The 19,001-nt window shown below is 37.2% G+C and overlaps 1 protein-coding gene across 2 annotated transcripts in view; it reads right to left on the bottom strand.

The window, feature by feature from the left end:
- Positions 1–19,001, bottom strand: part of TLL1 (tolloid like 1) — a 140,933-nt gene that overhangs the window by 13,837 nt on the left and 108,095 nt on the right. The window contains exons 13-18 of one of the 2 annotated variants that reach the window (XM_082482561.1): positions 14,807–15,002; positions 13,235–13,360; positions 10,066–10,226; positions 6,890–7,070; positions 2,849–2,968; positions 162–287 (exon numbers count right to left, since the gene is read on the bottom strand). In XM_082482561.1, coding sequence (XP_082338687.1) covers positions 162–287; positions 2,849–2,968; positions 6,890–7,070; positions 10,066–10,226; positions 13,235–13,360; positions 14,807–15,002 — 910 coding nt within the window. The remainder of the gene's footprint in view (positions 1–161; positions 288–2,848; positions 2,969–6,889; positions 7,071–10,065; positions 10,227–13,234; positions 13,361–14,806; positions 15,003–19,001) is intronic. The other variant, XM_082482562.1, reaches the window with a different exon arrangement.

The raw sequence follows: 19,001 nt of genomic DNA, 5'->3' as shown, positions 1-19,001 counted from the left end.
AACTGCTGGGGATGGAGGGGACAGGAAAGGGGGGTGGGGGAGTGTTTAAGCCCAAATTACCAAGTTTTTTTTCTTTCCTTGCTTCCCTTTGGAAGGGGAGCTGCAGAGAGCTTTCTGCAAGACAGTTGTATAATCAGCCACTCAAATACCTTACTACTTACCCTCCTTGCAGTCATGTTTGTTTTCGTGTAGCACAAATCCATTTCGGCACTGGCAAACATAGCTTCCTACCGTGTTGATGCACTCGTGCTGGCAGCCACCGTTGTCCTTCGAACACTCGTCCTTGTCTAAGAAATACACAGCAAGGTCGGGTGAGCAACACGGCTAGCTGTAGTCCTCATTACCAAATAGAAAAAGGTTTAGCACAGTGTTTGAGCCCAGAAAAGGATAAGCTAAGACACAGTCACTCTTCTCAGTGGGGCAGTTTCGCGGTACCTTCGTTCTAGCCACTCGCTGCTCAGCCTGCAACCTTGCACCATGGCACAAATAGTCTGTCTCATCTTTCTGGGAGATGAGGGGGAGTTCCTAGGGCAGAGGAACGCTAGTAAAACAAAGAAGCTAAATCAAAGGAGATAAGACAGTTACCAGCGTTTACTCTCTCAAGTGGTCTAGCTGGTAAAAATTTCATAAATACCTCGTCCAAAGCTTTACTTCAGTAAACAATGGTAGTGTGATTTATGGACAACACAAAGTATTCCAACTTTATGCAAATTCCACAATTTAATGGTGGTACGTTGCAAGGAACGTGTAGGCCAAACAAGGTTTCAAGCTCTGCACATTAAACATGTTAGAAAAGAAGGATTTAACATAAACTTTTTCAATAAGTTGATTTTTTTCCCCCAGCAGAGTGACCATGTGCTTTACTTTTAACGAATCTGGACATTACAGAACATCACAAAAAGAAAAACATTTCATTGGAAAACATACAAAAGAAACTGGCATTAGTTATTTCAAGGAGATCTACAATACAGCATGCAGTTCTGTTTATTAACATATAATCCTTCAAAAGAGCTTTTAGTGTGTTAGAAGTAAAGCAGAGAGTAGGGAAGGAAATTTGACCTGCATTAAACAGCTACAAATTCATTGCATGGAAAAAAGCCAAACTAGATTAACAGGCTGTCATTCTAGCAAGAGGCCTCAGCTGCCACCCTTCTATGTCAATTCGGCTGTTGTCGTTTTAGGTGAAGCTGGTCCAGTTAAGAGGCAGGCTGCTCCTGACATATACATATATATACACATATGTGTATATAACTATGCGCATCTATATACCTATATATGTATGGACACATATATATAAATCCTGAGACATAAAAATATACACCCATATAAATATATATATATATATATATGAACACGCGCACATTAAAAAAGTGTATCTTACAAAATGTGTCATTTCAACATGCAAAAGAGAGGAGGAAGACGAGCAAAGAAATTGTGCTCATTCCAGTTGTTGCAGGGCTGGAATGCAGAGCATTCACCCCCTCCAGCCTCATGTGCCTTGGAAAGCAGCAGTGAGTGTTATCTCCAAACAAGGTAACATGCGATGTTTCAGACTTTTGTAGGCACAGTAAGATTACAAGCCACTGTGGATAATTTCGGTCTCTTTTCGTTGTCTTCCTTATGCTTTTTTTCCCTGCCTTTACTGATGCTTAAATTCAGTAACACAACAAAGGAAGTCTGCACTGTAATTGCATACACATCAACTTTATCTACCAAAATGTATGCAACACTTGACTCGTTGACTTCCAGGTCTTTCTATAAAAATCAGCTTCTACTTATAATACATGATAACAATGTACATGTATAGATAAATTCTGCAAGTCAGCACCAAGCATCCACTGCATTTTGTCCTTAGGTTTCCAATTTGTTTGCACTGAAAGTTTTTGGAAGCTTTCTGCAGATATGAACAGATTTGAAGGTTAAGAAACAGTCGAAAACATAGGTAGCTCCCAGAATCATACATCCAAAGACTAGCTGTCGTTTTGATGATGAAAGAAGCATAAAAGCTCCACAATACACTGTTTATGCACCTTGTCCCAAAATGCAAGTCCCAAACTGAGGTAGTAAGTCTATTTAATTTCAAAATAAATCTATAATCTTTCATCTTTGCAAAAGCAAGCACTCTCATAAACTAATTCCTTGTTGCAAGTGAAGAATAGTAACAAGCAAATCAAAAATTAAATAAAGTATGAACAAAACTCTTCAATACTTGCCCTCCTAAGTATTAGTTTGTAGTTTTCTACCAAAATAACAAAACAAATGGAAGGCAAGCTCAAAATGCATTCAAGTTAGGCTTTCAAATACAGAGCAGGTACACAAATTCTAAATAAAAGCCCTGTCCATTTTCATCTTCCACCAAACTGTGTGAAAATACTGAAAAGTATTTTAACATTAAATATGCTTATATTCTGTAAAGTAATCTCTTAAGACACAAGTACATAAGTAAACAGTCCCATGTTGGACCTCCTCAGAGATAAAACAATGGGCACAAGGTAGAAAGGAGCAGCTTTAGAACATTTTTGAACCACAATAATCACTTGTACGTGGTTAATCATGGATGCAACTGTTGAACGAGCCTTCCTCACACTTCCTAATTCAGAGCAGACTTTCTGTCAAATTGATTACCCAGTTTCAAAATTCATGAAAAAACAATTAGTCTGTATTAGTTATAGGAACAAATGTTTTGCCGTGTAAAAACAAAGCCATTTGTTATGCTGACAGATGGAAATGAGTCTCCCCGCTTCGAATGGATACTTTCTTTCTTTTCTCATTTCAGTACTCAGAACAGGGAAAGATCCATTCTCAACAAAATGTTAGACTGAATCATTCAGAGGACAAACGGTCGTACCTCTGAGACCCTCAGAGGCCACCAGTCTGTGAATAATACGTACTCGGCCTGAAGGGACCTGTATCAAGTCCTTGCAAGATTCAAAAACAAAAATTTTCTCTTTGCAGGCAGCTTTCTTGTCTGTGGAAAAAAATGTACCAGGATGGCACCAGAGATGAGTTTCTGCTCCACAACAAATTTGCTCAAGGCTAGAAACATTCTAGCTTTCTCTTTTTAACTGCTCAATGAATCATCACCCAAGAAAAAATGTCCCAAACCACCTCATTTCTATATTACATCAAACACTCTGTATGTTTTAAATGATCATGCAAAGAATCATATTTATTTAAAACACTGAAATAACTCTAAAACTTACGATAAATGGAAGCAGTTTAGTGACGAATTAAGCATACCACTACACAAAGACTGATTTAAAGAAGCAATTAGACTATCTTCTTGGAAACATCACAGAAAAAAATATGTATGTATTATTGTTATCTTTTTCCCTCCCTAGAGTAAATTCCTGGAGTTATTTTACACTCCTCTCGTCTTATGGGCCCAACAGACTGCAATAGGTCTTCTGACAAGAGCAGAAGAGAGAGAGAGGAGGGACAGAAGAAAGAGAGAGGGAGAAAGAATAAAAACCTAATTACTGGGAGCTTTTCATTTAGAAGCCTAATATCCAATTCCAAAAAGTTTTAAGAAAAGTTTTTAAAAATTAATGTATCATTACTCCCTAGTGTCTTCTCTTCATTCAAGAAACTCAGTTATAAATGTACAAGAGTGTCTCTGGAGATTAGCTGCGATGGCTCCCAACCGAGCTTTCTTCAGAACTGTCCTATCAAATGTAAATTTTACAGAATGTTGAAAAAAAGTTTTTCTCACTTTCCAGTAGCACCTGTCTGGCTGTTAACACCATTTTGCAGCCAAAAATGTAGTTACATGTTGTCTTATATCAACATAAATACCTTCCTAATGCAGGTCATCTGTTGCCCTATGTCACTGTTTGCTTTCACAGTTTATCACAGCGGGTTCCAACTACCCAAAAACTGCTTTCTGTCGTCTGAGCTGGAGCTGGGCCATGCCTTCTCAACTGTAGCTGTGGCTGCACAATTCACCACCATAAAAGTTGCAAGAAAAGTTCTTTATCTGCGCTTTGTGGAACACGTTACGGTTTCTAATCTTCAAACTAATCTGACTCACCCACCTGTCTCGCGGACCATTGCACGTGTCCTTTACTGGTGAATCGACTGCAAGATACAGTGTTTTACTCATTACTGATATTTTTCATTATATATGTCTTTACAGCTAAATGCTTACAAATACTTCTATTGTGATTTAATTAATAAAACTGTTAAATGCCTCCCAGCAAGTATCCTAGACATTAGCACTAAGTATTTCTCCACAGATGTAATTCTCAAAGTGGTGTATTCTGAAGACAAGTATATAAATAGGCAAAAACCCCACTTCATCAGCTGAACTGTGATCAGCTATCAACTCCCAAAGGCGAAATACTTGAAGTTTTAAGTTTGTTCTTCATTGGCAGATCAATAGCATATTATGCCCATACTAAGGAATTCAGGGGTAAGCAAGTTATAATGTTTTCTGACAGCCATGCGAGTTTTGTCTGATGAATTATTGAGATGACAACTTCTGTTTAGATACTTAAAGTTCAGAAGTTTGATTTGTCACAAGCGTTACAAAGTTTCTGTTTTAATCGGGAAATACTGTAAAAAGAGAAAATCCAGCTAAGACAGAAGAGTAGAATCTGCCAGAAATTATAACAAACTGGAAGAGAATTGAGAAAGAATACAAATAAAATACGAAATATCTGAACTCGTATGTAAATGAGAGAAGAGATTATGAAAGAAATGCATTATGAAGCAATCACTAAATTTATACACTTACAGACTCAAAGACTACTTATATCAAACTTTCTTTCTTTGAAGGGGATTATATATATACTGTATCCAGGACACATCACACATTTCTATTCATTAAAAAACACATTAGTCCAGATTTATCCCTGGTTAATTAATTTTAGTGATCAATGATATCATTTAAAACTTGTATTTTTTAAATTACCAGGAAAAAACTGTTTTCACCTGGGGGAAGAAGGGGAAGAACATTTCATTCAGAAGTGAAAAAGACAAGGGAAATAATGGTTCCGAAGGATTATGAGCTCATGCTTTGAACTCCATGAATATAGTCTAGTCTCCCCAACATAGACCATTGGCCTGATTTCTTCCTAGAACCCACTCATAATATTAATAGATCATGTAAACAATCACTAAAATAAATAAATAAATAAATACGTGAAAATGAACTATCACTTTAAAGAAAACCAAAATTTTACTATAAATGTATATATGCTCAGCAAGCCGACAAAATACAACTTCTGAACAACAAACCTTACACAAATTATGAAGCTATTATTGCCAATCTTATCTGGCATATTTGTATAGATCCTGAAAACATGTAACAAACTTCATTTGCATTTTTAGGACTGGAACACGTCAATAATTTTTCTTGTAAAAAGTCAAAATATGTGACAATTCCTGCTGGCTCCACTAGGCCTATATGAAATGACTAGCTGTGTAACTGTTCCTAGGAAGAAGCCCTGTTGTGTTCATATACATATTTACTACAAATAATGAGTAAACCTTGAAAGCTTCTTGCTAATGTAAAAGACCAATTTTAAAGTAAAAACTGCTACTATATGTAAAGATGGATCTGAAAGACTATGAACAGAGAAATGTGATAACGAGAAGAAAAATAATATGTTTTAGGGAAGGTAAAATGGTTGTTAACTTCCTTGTATGAGATGAAACACTTATTTTATCTTTCATAATTGCTTAAGAAAAACATCAAAGTAGTCATAATGAGAAAACATTGAATGTCTAAACTGTTTGTCTTGACAGGTGTTTTCCTCGCTTTCCAAACTACGTCACTTACACAATATACCAATTCTTATTACTTGCTCATAGTTAAGTTATCAAAGATAACCAATACCATTTTCATTTCAGCTTTGATAAAATATTTTAACAAAGAAACGCTAATAACAGTGCCTGGTAATACATTTTACTACAGGCTAAACATAATCCGATTCAGATTTTTAACTGCTATCAAAAAACTTGGGGCAGAATTCAAATCCCAAATGCTTCTGGATGACTTCCAGTTTGGGGAGGTGGGCAGACGGGACTGTTTTGTTGTGGTGTTTTACACAACGTAACACACCTACGTGCATGTGTGTGTGTAAACACACAAGGAAATCACTAGGCAACATTCCACTACTAACACCAGGTGGTATCCTGCAACAGCTGAACTATTATAATCTAACCTCAATGGATAATTGCAGAGACCACTGTTGTGCAAATATCTCCTCACATCTTCAGCTTCACTCACGTCTAACGTTTTTCAATTATACATGTTCTCAGATAATATAAAATTCCATCGCTCTGACCTGCCTCAGTGAAATTACACTCATAACAATCGACACGCACTTTTGCAAGAGCAAGGTCTTAAACTCTTCTTCTGCAAAACATTAAGAAGTGCAAAGTTTGGCAAGAAAGTACCCATAATGTTAAACAAATATCGTAGCACAAAGTGGTAATTTCATAACTAATGTGTTATATTAAGAGACCTGAGTGAAAAAAACCACAAGTGTGCATGGTATGTAATTCATATCACGTTACAACTGGGATTTGAAAAAACAGCAACAAAACTTGGGATAAAAGAAATCCAATAGAAATTTAAAAACACTTAGTAAATTAGCTTTTTCCCTCTGTATCTCACAAAGTTCATTTGCCTCTGCTGTTGTTTAAAAATATATATATACACATGCATTCCATATATTTTCACTATACACAGCCATTACAGTTCAGAACAGTATTTTAGGACAGGAGAGGGGTTTGTGCTTGTATAAATAAAACAAAGTCAATGCTACCAGAAAAATGATAAGGCAAAAGGCCACTCGTTCTCATACCAAAATACAGCATTGGCTCCACCTAGTCAGTGTGTGCTCAGAGACACTCACAGATACGCAGGAGTGATTTTCTATACCTGAGAAGAAGTGTGCCTTGAAGCCTTTTTTTGACACCGTGTTGTCAGATCTGAACTCAACTCGCATGTTGTTGTACTGAGAGGTGATAACTTCAGGCACTTCTGTACCACAGAATTTACCATGTAGTTTAGAATCAGAGGAAAGGCCACTACGAATCTCCACATAATCATATTTGCAAACCTGAGAAAAGAAAGAAAAGAATTTTTTTGGCTAATCAAGAGAAAGGCATGAAGTTTATTTACACATGCAAGAACTCTGATTGGTATATGCTGCTTAATAATAGGATAATAATACCTTTTTTTAACTTTTCCCTGACTCTGAAAACATTTGTAAATGCTTACAAATGTTTACTGATTTTGTGGAAGAATACTTTAAGGTTGCTAAAGCATAGCTACACTATGCATTACATTCAAAACTATATTTTGATCGATACTAATCTGTGTTTGGTAGCTAAACTTCAAGATGCTTAGTAACGTTTCCATTTAATCTAAAAAGTAAAAATTCCAGTTACGTTGGACTAAAATCTAGAAATATTCACCCTGAAAATTACACCTATCTTTGTGCTATAAATCACAAACCCAGAACCTACAAAACTTCTACTGCTTGCACTTCATAGATTGTTAAAAATATATTAATTTTCACTAGGAAACTTACAAGATAGGTTTTTACCATAATGTATTTAAGACATATTCTTTTATTTACACATGTATAAATTTGCATAATTAAAACTATAGATCTTTAACAGTAGCGTAGCTATAATTTGGAGGGCTGATGCACGTAATTTTCAATAAAAGGTTAAAAATAAAATAAAGTAAAATAATTTAACAAAACAGCCTTATGCAAGGCCTACTACTCATGATAATACTTTCAACTCATAATCCCTTTGTCAACCTAAAGCCTTCCACCCAAAAACTTCTAAGCTTCTTAGGCTCAACTATCAATCATTTAATCAAAAATGTCCCAGTTGTCTGCAATTAATAGCTTAAGAGAAACCAGTGGCCAGGAGGATTCATACAGAGCTTAGATTGTCCTTTAAATCCAAGTTGTATTTGAAAAATCGGAATTTCTAGTCAGAAAAGAAATGTCGGGGGAGCTGGAGGAGAAATATAACAAAAGGATATTTTGGCCTTTTTTGCTCTCTTTCTGCATGAAATATTAAGTGATTGTCAACATTTCCAATTTTTTTGAATATAATACATTTAGGTTGTAGATTAAATTTTCGTTGTTACTGGAACAATTTTCATATGTTGCGGAGTTGGAAAGTGACTAATTCACTTGAAACTACTTTTATGCAATATAAAGACCAGAAAGGTGTATAAAACTTGAGTTGCTGTATAAAGAACAGAAAGATGTATAAAACTTGAGTTGCTGCCACATGCTCATTTATATTAATTGTAAGATAAATTCAAGGTAACGCGTGTGATTTTCAAATATAGCTCACAATTTTAATAAACAGCAATTTCAGCAATACATCAGTGGGGGGTTTTGAAGGTTTCGTAACTTTAGATTAGAAATGAAATGTAACTTCAGATAGGTCTAACTTCCTTCATAGTACACTATATTTCAAAAATATTTACAAGTTACACATAAAACTAAAATTGTAAGTGTAAAATATTAAAATTGTAATATTGGAAAAGACATGTTAAATCTTGTCTTAAATGGAGTTTCTATTAAAAAAAATAGAGCATTTGCTAAATATATACAATTTATGTCTGCACTCAGACAATATATTAGAATGTTCCAGGTATTATATAAGTTTCTTCTGATTTTCACAGGTATCATTCTTAGTACTACAATTTAATAATATAAAGCTGAAGCTGATTTAGTAGCACAGGAGAGAATCAAACCAAAGTTCTAAATGTTGAAAACCATTATGTATATATTTTTCATATCTGCTGAAGTTATACGTCTTGCGTGACCTTAGAAAACCGATTTAACTTCATTATAGCTCAGGTGTCTTCCTTGCAAATCTGGCTTAAGTACCAAGAAAGTACAGGAAAAATGTTTTATGATTTGTTCAAATGGTAATTCAATTTTAATTTTGGCGGATTTGTAAGATTTTGTTCTACATTTTACAGGTCTTCTAATGATGATAACAGAACGCGAATGTAACATATTATAAATCATTAAAAGTAAGGTGGAATTTCATGGACTTTAGAACCCACCTCAAATTATTAACTAAAAAAAAAAACCAAAAACCAAAGCACCTCACATTGTCACCTCTTCAAATAATTTTGAGATATTTTGGAGGAGCCATGGCTGAGTTGTTTCTTAGTTATAAATTAAACTTCAGATCTCATGCCCACAACACATCCTCACATCAAATAAGTTGCGACAAATTTGTTTAGTCAGAAATAATGTCATGGGTTTTGAGTTCTTAACACCACATGAAGAATATCCAGATAAAATTGATGGCGACAGCACATTATGGCTAGAGCCTAGCAAGGGAACTCAATGGTATGACAGAGTGGTGCCTAGGAAACAGAACAGAGGCTGTAAAGTTGACGTTGAAACTCATGTCTTGGCGATTCGCACCCAAAAAACTGCTGCGACCTCCACCATTTTGTTTAGAGCTACAGGGACCAGCCCTTGCCACCTGGAGAGCTCTGCCCAACCCCCTTCTTCCCCACCTGGGGGTGAGATTCCCCATGCCTCCAGGGGCCGCCCAGCTCAAACATTGCTGCTGTTCTGTTGTGCATTATTTCTGGTATTGCTCCTTTTAAAATATTCCCCCCTCAGATACTTGCAAATGATTTAAATGCTCCCTCGCTCCGTCACTAACCAGAGCTCATGTGTATTCTTTGTAGTCATAGTCTGTAAAGATGATTTGGTTTCTCCAGATTTTCTTCTCTTGAATTCTTTCCAATATGCCTCAGCCATTTGCTCTGTTTTACTTTGTTGATAAAAAAAAGTCAGCTGAGACTCAGCAGAGAACATTTCTTTTAAATTTCATGTAATACATATACATTGAGACGATATGTAAAAGAGCTATTCTCTCCATATTTGTTTTGAAAGAACCCAGAAACAGTCTCAAAACGAAAACAAGAATATCTATGGTTATTGTCAGCACATGAACAGTCAGCAAGGGCTTTCTAAGACAATATCTATTTTTGAATGCTCATGAAACTGTTTAGTGTGAGACAGATTGCGCAGCTTTTTGTTCACGGTTACTTACTTCATTCCCTTCTAACTCAAAAAACTCAAACTTCATTGAAATTCGGTATTGCGTCGGGGCAACCACCTGCCACACACAGTTTTTGTTTGGAGGATACTCTTTGGGCCACCCCGGTGTGGTTATAGTCCCATTTAGCTTTGTCAGGAGTCCTCCGCAAGCGGCTGTAAAATTAAAAGGGAGAGCATCGTTTCTTGACTGAAACCGTGTTTTACTATAAACAGAAGCACCCTGAGAAGATTCAGTCCTCTCATTACTTATACTGCTGTAATGCCCAGACAGATTAATCAGAATCTCGTTTTATCATGCTTGGTGCAAACAAAGAGAAAGAGACAGCCCCTATCTTGAACAGCTTGCAGGTTTGCGGACAGAGATAAGTTTCAGGACTACACAAGGCGTTATCATATTCATTCTTTTCCCTTCCCTCCAGAGACTCTGGTTATTCTCTGACAGCCTTTCCCATGCAAGTCCTCTGACCTCACCGCCCTCCCCAGGACCTTGACCACTCCTCTTCTGACAGACGGACTACTTAAGATGCGCTTTGCATTTCTCCAGCTTCTGTCCTTCCTTATTGATCCAGAATCAGCCCTACCTGTCTCAGCTCATATAGCTGTATACGCCTCCCCTAACCTACTAGATAGGGTCACTACTTTGGGATAGCAGTCACGTACTCTTCAGTCACAATTCTTTTTGTTAAAGTATGGATGTTCAAGTAATAGAGAAAATACCTATTATTTCCAAATGCATGCTGAATAGTCACCTCCATACAACAGAACAATACTGTACTATGTTTGTGAATGCAGTTCAGATAGCAAAGGATAAACACATTAATCTTTTCCATCTGTGGAATTTTTTTTATTTTATTTTTTTTAAAAAGGAAAGTAATGAGATTTTCAGGGGTTCTCTATCACACTCTGCTCCATTGATACCATTCCAGCACTGTGACAGCACTGGAAATCATCCACAAATCTCTTTATAACGAGCTGGTCGGGAGAAGCTCCACCTTCTTCCAACTGCTTTGTGCTAACACTGAATGCTTGAAAAACTGGCTATTCCTGTCTAGCTGATGGGCTCAAACACTACATCTACTTCACCTAACATGCCTGGGAGAACTCTCCAGTTTCTGTGTCGGGGCACACTTGGCCAACCCAGACACGGATCAGTCTTCCTCCTGGCACCTGGCTTTCCATGAAAAGGACTTCTTGGTATACCCATAAAGGTAATCTGACTGGAGAGGGGTGCAAAGACCCTGTGTCACATCACTGTGTGTCAAATAAAGTTTAGAGACCACAGTCAGATGACACAAGTTGTACCCCTAAATGATCCAGTCCGGGTCAGGGTGAGAACTGAGCACCAGTTTTCAGTTTCTGCTTTTCAGCATCACTCCATTTTTCCTTGAGGCAGTGATGGGAAACGCGGAAATACTGAAAAAAAACCCCAACTCTTAAAGCCTTGTAATCTGCTGCCAGCAGGGGAGACTTGGATTAGACCAGCATGAAGCAATTTTCTGTGCATGTCAACACTGCAGTGAAGCACTGGGCAGAGTTTCTGAGTTAGAGGCTTCTACTCTGGCATCATGTGTGAATTAATACAGCCGGGTCACCCCTTAAATTCCGAAACTATAAATAGGGTATAATGCTCACTGTGACTACACAGTGATTTTAATTCAGCAGTCGCAAGCAGCATCTGCATACAGTGAGTGCTACCTTGCATGGAACAAACGCATTTACACTTTTAGGGATAGCTCAGGGATTTTACTCCACGCTGCGCTGCACTGCGCCACTTCAAACTTCAAACTTATCTGTTTGAGTGCCAGGCAGGTATTCCTTCTCTACGTTTCAGAGGAAGAAGGAAGAGTTTTCTGAAAGACCAGTAATCTTCCCTAATATTCTGACTCAGATCAGCAGGCAGACTAAACGAAATTCCTTACATAAATTTGGGCTGATGATCAAAGGCCCAGAGATCAAACTTGTCTTCGTGGCCTCCATTAAGTTAACCTTACTTTCTGCATACTGCCTAATATGCGGACATCTTAATACAATAGGCTTTTTTTTTCTCCAATGTGCTCACTATTAAAGTTGAGGGGGGAGAAATCCCCAACCAAAAAAACCAACTGGCTTGATGAGAGCTGCAGTCTAACAAACATGACTGTAGTCTAAGGCAATCACTACCTTACACACACGCACACACATCCCCCAAATGAACAGAAAAACCCAACTCGACAGAACCAAAAGCAAAAGAAGAAAAAGTGCAAGGAAACTAAACAAAACTACCCCAAATTGTGACAAATCATGAATTAAAGCCAGGGAACTGGAAAAAAGAGAGAGACCACTGAACCACATCTGCAGAAAACGATAAAACCAAACACTCCAATTTTAAAACTCCATTCACTACTGAAAAAAAAACCAGATGAAATAAGGTAAGAATACTTTGTGCTATCCCTGAATTTATTGGTGTTTATGAATAAAAAAATCAAACAATAATTGGTGTGTAATGATCAAGAGCTTTTGCTTCTTTCCTTCGATACGAAATATGTATAGAATGCAAAAGCTTATCTCAGTCCAATCTTATCTTTATACAGACTTCCATTTATCAGGTGTTTATTTCTCCAAATGATTACTTGAACAGGCTTTGCTCACCCTGAAATGTAGAATTTGTTTCCAGCAAGAAAAGTCCACAACCTGATGGGGAGTGGGGAGGATTTCTCTGAGTTTTGAGCTACAATAAAGGATCCCGCTCTTCAAACCAGCCACCTTCCCAGTCACACCCCAGTCAGAGGTGGTCAGAGGGATCATTAAATATTCTGATACTCGGACAACAGCACATTGCTCTGCCGATAATTTTCGCCTTATGCATGGTGGGAGACTTGGCTTTAATGAGTTTGAATATTATAATAAGTGGTTTGGGAAGGTACGAAGTTCTGCTTTGCATCGGCCCCAACTGACTAACAGCAAAACCTGTGAAGCTAAATCAGTGACAGACAGCGGGTGAAGATGACTGCCACGGACAGACATCACTGCGGCACCACAACTTAAAAGGGAGCACTGGTTTTCCAGACTGGGTCCCACAGATCTCGCGCTGCTCGGACAGAGCGTACGAAAGGTGTGGCATTTCACTCAAGCGATGGCACTCTGCGAGCTTTAAGAGCCCATAACACAGCAACGCACTGTACCTTCACAGCTCTTTTTGTCAGGACCGAGTTCATAGCCAGGATCACAGGCGCACTGGTAACTGCCCAGAGTGTTTACACAGCGCTGCTCACAGCCACCATTGTCAGGTTTGGCACATTCATCTTCCTCTGCCAAGACAGGGAAGAATGCAAAAACATGTTAAATAATTACCTTCCTCAGCTGTAATTGCTGGATCGATACTAACCCAGAAAGCCATACGCATGCCATTATAAGGTGCACTACATAACACGCCACGGTTGCTGACTAGAGCGTTTTCAAATACTAAGAAGTCCTGCAATGGAGAAAATAAAAATTTGTCCTTTGTGGGGTTTGGGTGGGTTTTTTTACAACAATACCTACTGACAGCTGCAGACCTAATTTATAAGCACTTTGTGGGCAACATACAATAATTCAGGCAGCTGTAATCTAAAGGTTGTATAAAGTATTGAAAGTAAGATTGAAAATCCACAGCAGGGTCACTTGAAGGGCACTTTATCTCCCACAGAATCAATTTGTGCATTATCCTGAATTCATACTCAAAAACAGATTAACAGAATCCTCAAATCCCAGGTTTTCATTCTACTGATATTAAAGGGAACAAGATGCATTAGGGATGGGGGAGGGAAAGGAATAATGTATTATCTCTACTAGCTCTGAAGTATACCCATGAGATTCATTGTTAAAATATTCCTCAGACGTTGAAATACTGTTTCCTTACACCAGGACGAATAATTTCTTCAGAATAAAACAGAGCTCCCACGCTCATGTCTACAGCCTTCAAGGTTATAATTCTCTAGAGTAAAAACTAACAGTTAGTGGAGAAAAAAGCCCCAGCTTGTGGCTTTTCAAAAGAGCAAAAAGGTCCTCCTGGTGCTGTGACCTGTATTTTGGGTGTCACCATGGCCACACTACTGATGGTGGCTTTCACTGTGCCACGGGCAGCACAGGGTAGGAATTACAGACTCCCCGTGCACCAACTGCTGCAGGTATAGCTGCAATTGTATTGCGCACACACACCCACAAAACTGGAGGAAGACTGGGAGGCCATTGGTCACTATATGATTTCTCGGTTGTATTTTTTTTTCTTGCTCACAGCAAGTAATAAATTGATAAAGATGCCTAACGCAGCGACAAGATTAGAAAAAAGACCAACACATTTAGACCAAAAAAAAAAAGAAATAACAAAAAAGACCACGTTGTCTCTATTGTGATTATACTATTTACATTTATATTTGATAAAGCAATATGACCAACCCCCCCCCATTTTTACAAGGTAAGGTATGTTTCAAAGCTGTTTCAAAACTTAGCTGATTATTTGACCTGAAGAGAGTAGGAAGTCGCACTGGATATGTTCCTTAATTCTTCAAATATATTTTACAAGGAGATAGAAATACCTCAACTCTTCTGATTAGATAAAATTTCATGCCCAGTTAAAAAATATACTGGAGACAGTACAGAACTGATTTTAGAGAAATTAGGTTGAAAATTTTTTTTCATATCCTATCATATGTTTTTCTAGTACAAAATCAAGTGATAAGCAGTTCACAGCTCCCAAAATATTCTTTAACATTTACCTTTAAAAAAGTTAGCTGCAAACCCTGCTTTATTAACGGTTCCATCGGAAACGAACTTCATCCACAGGGTATTAGAGGTAGATCTAATGTCTTCTGGCTTGTCATAGCCACAAAAGTGACCAATTAAAGGACTGTTTTCATTTGTTCCATCTCGAATTTCCAAGTAGTCATATGCACAGTTATCATGTCTTTCAATCTGTAAAAAATCATTTTTAAAGTGACCTCTTTGAACTTGACCATAAATATCAAATATCAATCAGCTAATAAACAGGACAGAAATTTTTCAAAGTTAAGGTTAGGTTTTTCTGTTTAGGATTCAAACACTGGGAAGATGAGGAAAAGAACAAGCATCACTGGACTTTTTTTAACTATACTTGTTTTCTACAAGAAGAAATAATTTCGAGATTGTTACACAGGATACAAAAGTCTAACTGGAAAAAAAAGTAGCTAAAAAGACACTCTCACCTCTAAGCTTTCCAACGTTCTGTCATATTGCTACTCTGAGTTCAAGTTAAGTCCTCTTTTCTCATGTACACTCAAGTATAAAGATGAATGGTTCAACAACTAACCAGGTCAGAAATATTAATTGGTTTTGAAATATTAAAAAGCTGAATTTTTATTAAGATGCGTAAGATTTTTAGACTTTATCAAACTGTGCTATTTCAGGTGATGATCAATATTTTATTTTCTTCCTTTATCTTCGACACAGTGCAAAATTTTGCATTTGTCACTACCCACTGATGTTGCAGGGTAAGTGTAAAAAATTACAGTGCATTAAGAGTTTGGGGCATCTGTAGAATTACATCCAAACACACCTCCAAAATTATCAGCTTTTAAGTAGCCAATAGAACAGATGACAAAAGCTATCATCATTATGTGTCTGGTTTCTGCTGCACGATTCCTTATTTCAGGTGTCATCTTTTGACTTTCCAAGTCAATGGAGTGAATCTTTGCCATATTGATGGAGAAACCTACTGAAACCAGAATAACTAAAAATGTGCCTCATTTAAACCTCCTGCCAGATATCATGCAAACATAGACTAGCGTATGAGTGGACACGTGTGCGTTTCTACCTGGGTAGCAAGTCTTGTGCTCTTTACATAATAGTATTTGCAGAGTCAGTCAGAGTGGAAATTGCCCCCCAAAAGAAAGCAGTAGCAGCCCGAACATGATCCTATGCAGCGCCTAGAAAATTTTTTATGCCGATCTTTATTGAGAGTATCTTTCACAACAGAATTAAGAAACCCTCTTGATCTGGGTCATTTTTTTTGCAGGATTACTTCACGTTACTCAAGTAATATAGCATCTTAGCTAGAAAAGAATTAACAAAATCCAAGCATTCAAAAATAAATCCTCTAAGAAAACTATTGTTCAACTAAGTGGCTGAATCTTAAGGTAGGTTAAGGGGGGGGAGTGGGGAGACCACAGTCAGGGAAAAGGGGTTGGAGAAACCTCAAATGTAATTCAGCACATCCAAATTCTGTTAAAATGACAAAGAAGTCAAAACCACACCAAAGCCAGAAAAATCCGCATCTTATCTCCAGACAGAGTTTTTCTTGCATGTAAGCTGCAGAGTTAGTACAAGTGGCTGCTGATACTCTGCTCTGATTATGCATCATGACCAACACTAAGCTCAGTAACCACCACAGAGTAAGGAGCTTTCATTTAGCACATTAGGATTTCTGCTTTTTTTATGTAAGAGGGAAAACTGGGGGAAGGAGCCGTTTGATTTTATTTCATTTTAATGGCATCAAAATATGGCACGCACTTACACACAAAATTTGCCTGTCTTCTTTCCAAGTTTCCAATTCTTCAAGCATTTAAATACGTAATTTTCTCCCACTCAGTTATCTGGCACAATCCATATTGCCATTTACTCTGATTTCTTAGCTGTTTGCTCAGGAACTTCTTTGGGCCAGAGTTTGGGAAATGAGTAAGAAAAGTCAAGAAGACCTGGGATGCAACCACCCATTGCTGACTTCAACAGCAATTGTATGTTTGCAAATAATGCAGTCAGGCCTGTGTCTACCTGAGCACTGATAAGTTTTTGACACAGTAATACCGATTCCAAATTTGTATTAATCTAAAAAATAAATTTTAAACACATGACATCATATTCCATTTTGAAACAAAGTCTGCCTTGTTATCTCAGTAAAAATTATATTGCACTCTGATGCAGAAAGAAGTGACCTGGTCCAAAGCCCACTAATATCAATGAAGGAATTGTGTATTTTCCTCACACGTCTGTGGTCATTTCACTACTTAAGACTTTTAATTAACACCCGTCTTTCTCCATGTTTCCATGTTCTATGGGGTAATATGGAAAATCTGATTTTTCACAGGCCAGTTGCAACTCGGTTACACATACCAAATTCCCAATGAGGTGAATTGTTAGTTTCTTTTCTGAGAATCACTCTATTTTTGGCAGAAGACAGGAGCTAAAAATACATTTTGTGTAGCAGTAAGTTGCTAAACTTCCTAAGACTATAAAAATCAACCAACTTAGAAAGTGCTATTGATTTTCAATAAAATAACTTGAAAAGCGGCCATTCTACCATATTCATTTATTTTTAGTACACTACAAGTGATGCCATTATTATTATTATCAATATTATTATATTAAGGGATTAAACCATTACACCTATATATAAACTAAAGGATAAGTATTGTGGCTTTGAGAAATGACAACTGATGTTAAGGCACTTGGTAATCAACGAAAAAGAACTAGTATAAAATGTTCTTTGCTTATCCGTACCTCAGGTTTTAAGATGTCATGGTACTGTCATCTGGGACCACTGCCACACAGATCTATTACACTTGCAATAGTCTCTTATTCTTCCCACTACAAGGGCAGAAAATCTCCTCAAGTTAATAAAAGGACTCCCAGGGAGTTTAGTTGTAACTGGACTGGTCCTGTAAATCTTATTTACTGGAGCATTAAAACTTCACAAGGTTGATATTACTCGTGGATGAGAATACACAAAATGTGTAAAAAACATGCAAATGCAGAAAAGCATAAATAAGTTTTGCAGAAAATTGCATTGCTTATAGAAGAATGAAAGATACCATTGGCTCCTGAAGACCTTAGAGGAAACCCAGAATTTGGATGGCGTTAGAGAACTAAGCTGAGAAAATGCCAGAAATATTCCTAAGACAGGAGCACAAGAAACCACTAAGAAATCTGGTGAAATGGAAAGCCAGATATGTTCTCAACATGCATTCTCAAAAGGAAAGAAAATTCCTTGTACATAGTTTCAGTTTTGAAAAAAACAATTACTTTAGTCTAAAACATATCTGGTTAAAAATTCCAGGCTACCTTTGTTTTGTAGTTTTGTACTACAAACTACTACTTTGTTCTGTACCCAACAGAAAAAAAAATGTATATAGCACCAAAAAAAAAAAAAAAAGAGGGTTTGAAGAGCAAATCCAGGAGCAATCACATTTCAGGAGAAGTCTTCCAATTACTTTTTGTCATTGTTAATTTATTTGTTGATAAGAGTCAAATTCCAGTACAGGTAAGCATATCTGATTCAAGTCATAGACTTTAGTCATAAAAGGTATAAAAGGTGGGATATATGCCTAGTGGAATCAGAAGATGAGATAAACTTTATTCCTTGACTTATGTAAAAATAATTTAAATGAGCACTATCTTCACAAAGATTAACGCGGCTACTCAAATGAGGAAGATTAAAATGGCTCAGCTCTACACACCCTCAGGATTGCCTTACCTGGTGAAACTGTGTGCAAACAAAAGTTCTTTAAAAAAAAATACTCAAGGACCGCTAATTTTCAAAGAACAGTGTAATAAAGGTGACTATAACAGTGAAGCAAAAAGATGAAGTTACTAGTCCCAACATCTCTGCTGTCATCTAGATACTGGAAAGTGTAGCTGCCCATCAGGCAGCCAAATAAGAAAGGGTAATCCCACACTCAGTGGAAAACGAGTTGCCCACAGCAGGCAAAACAAGATGACTCACTGATACAGTTTGAAGTGCTCAGCTTCCCTAGTGCTTTCATTTCAGAGTGAAGGTTATTTATACAGTTAATTTTTTCTAGCATTACATATGGATAATGAGAATTCCTCTTACTTAACTGTACCTTTCAAAGGACAGAGAAGTAATTTTCTCACAAACATGCTGCAATAACTCTTTGGCCTGACATTTACTTTTTTTGATCTCAGCTGGCACGAAGAACT

This window comes from Vanellus vanellus, assembly GCF_965231255.1.
Source record: "Vanellus vanellus genome assembly, chromosome: 4".
NCBI lineage: Eukaryota > Metazoa > Chordata > Aves > Charadriiformes > Charadriidae > Vanellus > Vanellus vanellus.
Note: the sequence above shows the minus strand (reverse complement) of the source record. Positions and strands in the feature narration are given on the sequence as shown.